The sequence below is a fragment of the Coenobita brevimanus genome, chromosome 42 (assembly GCF_032717465.1).
Source record: "Coenobita brevimanus isolate Jiangsu-jjx chromosome 42, ASM3271746v2, whole genome shotgun sequence".
Lineage (NCBI taxonomy): Eukaryota > Metazoa > Arthropoda > Malacostraca > Decapoda > Coenobitidae > Coenobita > Coenobita brevimanus.
The window spans coordinates 12,936,179-12,943,776 of record NC_136995.1 but is presented as its reverse complement, the minus strand read 5'-3'; the positions used below and the strand labels follow the sequence as shown (position 1 = coordinate 12,943,776).

The 7,598-nt window shown below is 43.1% G+C and overlaps 1 protein-coding gene across 1 annotated transcript in view; it reads left to right on the top strand.

Annotated features, from left to right (window-relative positions):
- Positions 1-5,095, top strand: part of LOC145397613 (annexin-B12-like) — a 16,866-nt gene extending 11,771 nt beyond the window's left edge. Inside the window, exons 2-8 of the mRNA XM_080270654.1 lie at positions 18-188; positions 1,237-1,350; positions 2,095-2,185; positions 2,501-2,637; positions 3,390-3,582; positions 4,478-4,590; positions 4,951-5,095. Coding sequence (XP_080126780.1) covers positions 18-188; positions 1,237-1,350; positions 2,095-2,185; positions 2,501-2,637; positions 3,390-3,582; positions 4,478-4,590; positions 4,951-5,073 — 942 coding nt within the window. The 3' untranslated portion in view covers positions 5,074-5,095. The remainder of the gene's footprint in view (positions 1-17; positions 189-1,236; positions 1,351-2,094; positions 2,186-2,500; positions 2,638-3,389; positions 3,583-4,477; positions 4,591-4,950) is intronic.
- Positions 5,096-7,598: the final 2,503 nt, after the last annotated feature.

Genomic DNA, 7,598 nt, shown 5'->3' with positions numbered 1-7,598 from the left:
ATCTCTCTTCTCCGCAGGGAACCATTCGTCTCAGAGAAGATTTTGACCCAGAAAAGGCTGCCATGGGATTCAGAAAAGCCATGAAGGGGATGGGCACAGACGCAGACCGCATCATTAAGCTCCTCGTTGACCACCAGAACATTCAGCGGCAAGAAATCATGCAGAAATACAAGGAAGTTTGCGGACGGGTGAGAAATACTGGAGTTACCCATTAATTGTTTACAGTTTTCTATGATACGTTTGTCTAGGCGGGAACTCAGGCACCGAAATCTTCTGGGCTCGCATTCACATTCCAATCAGTTCATCGTATTCCTGATTTCCTTTGCAAGAATAAGATGAAATCTGAAAGGATTCTGCACTTCCATCTCTTGCACTGTTGCGGGAAATGATACGCTTCATTTTTGTGTCGAACAGTAACAAAGCTTTAACAAAATGTTTTAAAAAGTTTACCGGGGCCCTAAGATTGTATCAGTGATTTTCAAACCTCACTGCTTCCTGCCTTGCTACTTTTCATTAAGAAATGTATCAGTATCTCTTTTCACAATTTTCTACCAAAACAAATCCTAATTACGACCACAAACAACCTAAATTTGTTGGTGACCCGATACAGTAATGGGCTGGAAATTTAAAGACAGAAAAGTTTTTCAATAGTTATAAGTTGGCATGGTCATTTCCTATTGTTATCTTTTTTCCGGTGCGGCGACTGTTTCCCATTATATATAGTTTTTCTGCTTATTTTGCCGTTTTATCATCACTTTCGCACTAACAGCACTGTAGTAAACACCAAAGGTTAGAGCTATCTTCTTCGACTTTTTCCCCCCCTGTTGGAGGGCCTTTGAGATTAGCTGGCTGTAATATATAAGCTTCAACTTATGCACTGGTCGCTGGGCTACGATCCTTTCTAATAGCAGTCCAGTGATCAGAGAGAAGGAAAAAAAAAAAGTACACAGGCAATAGATAAACACTGGCCAACACATACCGATATATCACAGGACAAGTAAAGACGACACTGATACTTATATAATACTGATAAAACAATAGCAAATAACATTTACTGACATAGAAGGCTCCTTCCCCCCACCCTCCTCAAACAAAGAAAGGAAAAAAAAAAAAACACTACTAAGGAAAGCACCCAAACTACAACACGCAATCGTCACTTCACAATCTGAGTTCCTATTCCAGTCAGGGGTTAATAATGAATAAAAACTAATAAAAGACCTATTGCTTCTCCGTCAGGACCTACTGGATGACCTGAAGGACGAACTGGGCGGGACCTTTGAAGAGGCTGTGGTGGCCATGCTGACCAGTCCCTATGATTTACTTGTTAGTGCTATTCATGATGCTCTATCCGTAAGTATGTAAGCTAGTTCTCTCTCTCTCTCTCTCTCTCTCTCTCTCTCATGTAATGTTGTGAGGCACTACACTGAAAAGGCTATATCTAGTGCAAAAAGTTTATCCACAGCTGAATAAAGTCGTCAGGAGATTAATAATAATAATAATAATAATAATGTCCTTTGATTTTTGCCTGTCGACTGCACGAAGGGCCAATAAGGCAAATTATCCGGTTTTGCTTAGTCCAAAATCTTTTTTATAACGAAATTCGTGAAGGTGAAGGGACGAGAGACGTACAAGTAATAATGGCAGGAAGAGAAAGAAACAGTAGGAAAACTTCACAGCTCTCTCTTGTATTTTGTTTTTGTCTTGGAAGGAACAACAACTGCGGGCTCGCGGCCTTTGGTTCCTTCTTCCTCGCATAAAAAAAAGTCAAATGATGGATTAATACAATATATATAATTAATGACTGGTGCTCTAAATGGGGTCTATAAAGGTTTAAATCCAAAGACTGGTTGAAGAGTGAGGCACCAAGTTACTCTCACAGTGTGGACTCAGTTGCTCAGCCCCAGCCCTCTACACTCCTGACTGGGCAACAACTATTTAGCTGATAAACACCATGAACTACACGAGGGTTATTAAGACTGACAATCAGGCTTTGTTAAGTGATACAAAGATGTAAAATAATAATAATAATAATAATAATAATAATAATAATAATAAAACAGTGACACAGTACTTACCTGTGGTGCTGTGTTGCAGGGCGGTGGCACGGACGAGTCGGCACTAATTGACACCCTCTGCTGTAGGACACCTGAGGAGATTGAGGGACTTAGAGATCATTACAGCAGGAGTAAGTGTGTGTGTGTGTGTGTGTGTGTTTATATATCTCTATATACCGGGTATAAACTTACATATATATATATATGATATATACATAGAGAGAGAGAGAGAGAGAGAGAGAGAGAGAGAGAGAGAGAATGAGAGAGTCACTACAAAACCAGGTGACTCAATTCCGTTTAAGAAAGAACCCGTATTGAAGGTGATGGAGACTGACGTATCTAACCTTTATTTGAAAAGCCTCCCGCAAAATGGTAATAAAATAGTCTGGTGAGAAAGAAAATAAAAATAAAGACCACAACTGACATTATTATCCCTTTCCCGCCAGAGTACAAGGAGTCTTTGGATGAGAAAATGGAATCGGAACTCTCAGGTGACTTCCAGATGCTGATGAGGGGGCTGGTGGCGGCGGGCAGGGATGACAACCAGACCGTGGACTCTCCCAAGGCTAAGAACGACGCACAGGTGAGGGACAAAGTTAAATGGATAGACAGACAGATAGACAGATAGGGGGGGAAGGCAGATGAAGGGTAGGGTGGATGATGGGGCGAAGGAAAGATGTGACCGATTCGAAGGTACTGAATAATGAGGAGAGAGGAATGGAAGGGAAAGATTAATAGAAGGTACAGATGTGAGGGAAGGATGTCTGAGAGTAGTGAAAGGGGCAGAAAATGAATGAAATCTAAAACACAAGACAGCGGGACATCACAATGGTGAGGATGGGGTCTTGAGGCGGAAGGAAGGGACGGGAACCAGGCTGTGGACATCCCCTGAGCTATGGAACAGGCGATTTGATGCAGTTTAGGGTAATGATTCGCAGTAAAACGGTTAATAGAGGTCATATCGAACCCCTCTGGACATAATTCTCCCAAGCCAAATAAAACTGCTTAGTTGTTGCCTTTGGTGCCCTGGAGTGACGGACGAGGGAGAGGAGGGGTCCAAGCGTAGGTTATCGTAGATTTTACTGAAGCCGTAGAGACTACCCAGAAATCACACGCTGTCCATGGCAGCGTTTCACGGGCAGAATTTTTTCCGGTGAAGGAGATTAAAGAGGATTCGCTAACCCCTTCACCCCAAGTGGTCTTTCTGGGACGAAAAAAAAAAAAATCTGGCGTTAACCACAGTGCAGCACAGTACTGCAAGTCCTTGTGCTGACGGGGTTAAAAATATCGATGGTCTGAGTGAATATATAAGTGAATAACTGTCCTCCCCACCAGGCTCTGTACGACGCGGGTGTTGGCATGAACGCAGGTACGGACGAGGAAGACTTCCTCAGGATCCTCAACACCCGCAGTTTCCCGCAGCTGCAGGAGACCTTCGACGAGTACCAGCGCCTGGCAGGACACTCCATGGAACACGCTATTGAGGAGGAGTTCAGTGGCGACATGAAGAAAGGACTCCTGGGCATTGGTGAGGAGTGGGAGTGTGGGTGGGGGGATAGTGTGGGTGTGGGTGTAGGGTGGAGGTGTGGGTGAGTGTGGGGTGGGAGTGTGGGTGTGTGTGGGGTGCGAGTGTGAGTGAGTGTGGGACGGGAGTGTGGATGAGTGTGGGGTGGAAGTGTGGATGTGAGTGTGCTATGGGGGTGTGGGTGTGAGTGGGGGTGGGGGTGGGGGAATGAGGGCGGGAGTAGGGGTGAGGAAGTTAACATTATATTTACGATTAGGGTTGAGTTGGGTTAAGCTGGGTCGCGTCTGTTCAGTAGCGACAGGAGGGGACGATGCTGGGGACGTGAGAGTAAAGGTGAGTGAGTTTTTTGCTTACGTCTTCGTGGCTAGCATCATATTCCTGTTAATCTATAGCTGCAACCCAGTATGTAAGCTACAGACATGGCCATTTTAGGTCAGGTTAAAGAGAACAGACTATAGGCTAGGTTAGGGCGAGTTGAATTCGACGTTGCCTAGACTACTTAACGACAAATATCTTCCCACGGTTCAGCGAGTGAGATCCACTGTGCTTCTACGCTAAGAGATCATGATTAGGTTAAGTTAGACATTGTTAAATTAGGTTAGGTTAGATTAGATTTTAAAAGGTTACGGTATGTTAAATATAGTTAGGTCAGGATGAGCTAGCCTAGGTTATGCTGTAAGGCTTACTTAGGTCAGGTTACATTGGGTTGTCTGGTTAGGTTAGGTTTGGTTAGATTGTGGCCAGTTAGATTGTCAGGTTGTGTTGCGTTTGGTTAGGTTAGGCTTAGGTTAGATTAGATTATTCTCTCTTGGCTACATAATATTAGATCAGGTTAGGTTGGGTTAGAGTAGGACAGGTTCCAACTAGATCTCTCAGTGACAGCCACATCTTGCCCCAGTGCAGCGAGTGAGGGACCCCCTGGGCTTCTATGCTGAGAGGCTGAACAAGACCATGGTGGGGGCTGGCACCGACGACAAGACGCTGATTCGCCTTATTGTGTCCAGATCTGAGGTGGGTGAGGCATGGATGGACGCACGGATGAAGAGGCAGACAAGACAGATAGATAGATGGATGTAGATGAATGTACAGATTCGAGAAGACAGATGGACGGATGGAGAGAGAGAGAGAGAGAGAGAGAGAGAGAGAGAGAGAGAGAGAGAGAGAGAGAGAGACAGACAGACAGACAGACAGACAGACAGAGAGAGTGTGTGTGTGTGTGCTTCTATAGTGTAAAAGAACTACTGAATTCCCCCTCCCATTTCTCCTCTCATTCCTCCATCCAAGCCCCTTCCTCTTCTTCCCCCCACGATTTCCATCCCCCCCTCTCTTTCTATTTATCTATCCATCTATCTATCTTCCTCCGTCCAACAGATCGACCTAGCTAACATCCGTGACCGCTACAAGGAGCTCTACGGGAGAACTCTAGCCGAGGACGTGAAAGGCGACACAGGCGGCGAGTATCAGAAGCTTCTATTAGCCATTGTTAATAACTAGATGGCCTGGCAACGAGGGAGTAGCTGGTATTACTGAAGGATTACTACTACTACTACTTACTACTATTACTACTACTATTACCACCACCACCACACCACCACCACCATCACCACCACCACCATCACAACCACCACCACCACCACCACTACCACCACCACCACCACCACTACTACTACTACTACTACTACGTGTTATTATTATTATTATTAATTATTATTATTATTATTATTATTATTATTATTATTATACCGGCACTCTTAAGGTGAATAAAACTGTTCAGTGGAATGACAAGCAAAATCATGGTTCTTAGGCTGAAACTGCTATGTAAAATATATACTGGAGAGAGAGAGAGAGAGAGAGAGAGAGAAAGAGAGAGAGAGAGAACCATTACTGTGCCTTGGGTAAACTATAGTAATATTACGTAAAATTTTAATGTACACTAATAGCAATCATCACAGGCATAAAAAACAATCTTAGAGGAGCCTCGTGTGAAATATTACAACATGTCTAAATATTTCTACACTAACATAAGGCCAAACTGGGGAAGGCGCCTGTGTTCAACTCCACAACTAAATCTTTTTTACTCTAACTTGGCCTAAAGGAGCTATCCCATACTTTGAACGGCGAGTTGTACGATCTGATTAACGCTATATTATGATACTAGCCACGAAGAAGTGCTGTGAGTGATGTGGAGTTACAGTGCTCTTATTTACCACTGATATCAGCTGCAAAAGGACAATCTAAGTCGTAGAGAAAATGCAGTATATATTAACTATGACTTGGCCAGTATCTTGAGGGACATGTGTAGATTTATGATTATTGTAGTTGATAATGATAATAATGATAATAATGACGATAACGACCATGATAAACAAGACGATTTATTATTATTATTATTACTATTATTGTCATCATTATTATCATTATCATTCTTATTACCATTATTATTATTACGATTATTATTATTATTATTATTATTATCATTGTTATCATTATTATTGTTATTGTTATTTTTATTATTATTTTTATTATTATTATTATTTATCCTTTCAGCCATTCGTCGTGCACATACAACCCTGAGTGATAAATGAAGCAAATAAAGAGTGAAGTTGTGCAATGAAGATGATAATTTGGTTTATTTCATTCCACATTTATTGATAAGAGGCCTTCCCTTCCTTGGCTGGATAAACTGTCTTGGGGGAGGATGGAAATAAAAAAAAATGACCATGTGGAGACAATGAAGAATGGGAGACTGACTAGGAGAGAGAGAGAGAGAGAGAGAGAGAGAGAGAGAGAGAGAGAGAGAGAGAGATGATGATGATGATGAAGTGGAATGGTACAGAAGTTATGTAGTAGGAGTTATGAGGGAGAACACCATCGACTGAGGCCTTCCCTAAGCTGAATACCAATGCTGTAGTGGCCGGAAGACAGTCACAACATAAAACTCTAGCGGGGAAAATCACAAGAGGCACCTTATGAGGAAAAGCATGAGTCTGGTACAATCACCGTAATAGGCATACAAAGGTGCTTAAGGCAGGTATGGCAAAATCCAGGCTCTGATGATGATGATGATTATGATTAACCACGATGAAAAGACATGATTTTTGTAGCCATCGCAATCAACCTCTTTTGCCTAAAGACCCACGTGTCCATTTATACTTGCTTCCTCCAGACCACTGTATTACGCTTAGGAAATATTTGCAGTACTGGGGGAATCAAACATGGCCTCATCTCGCCTCTCCACTAACAAAAATCTCTCCTACGCTGAATAACATCGTCTCAAGGCAAATAAACAAATAAATAAATAAATAAATAAACACATAATGGGAAGTAGTTGAGAAGACAGCTATTAGTAAAAGAGATAAAACCTGCCTAAGTCAGGAGTAGAAGTGTCGTAAGATAGAAAATGATAGCGGTAAGGTGGACTGAATGACCCCCCCAACTCTCCCATTTATCATCCACTTTTCCTCATTTCTCCCCCTCCCCCTCATTTCCTCCCCATCTTCCTTATTCCCCTCCCTCACTCTCATTATCCATCCACTTTTCCTCCTTTCTTCCCTCTCTCATTTCCCCTACATTTCCCCTATCCCCTCCCTCTCTCATTTTCCTTCTACTTTTCCTCATTCCTCTCCCTCCTTCCCCCTCCTTTCATTTTTTTTCTCCACTATCCTTACTTCCCACCTCTCTCTCTTTCCTTCCACTCCTTACTCCTTCCCCTCCCTCCCCCCTCTCCCTTTCTTCTTCCCCCCCCCCCGTACTCTCACAGTACTCAAGGTGAAGGTCACAAACAGAACACTTTACCCATTCACTACGCAAGTCTCCCCCGGCATGAAGAAGTTCGTCCCGTGGCAGAAAAAAAAAAAAAATCGCTGTGAAGGGTTTGGCTGGATATTAACCCCGTTCACTATCACCACTTCCCCCTCCTCTCTCTCTCTCTCTACGTACTACCCTGGTCACTGCCCTTATTAACTGTCTGCCTGCATCCCTTCCCCATTACGGCGGACATGCAGCATTCATTTAGCTCG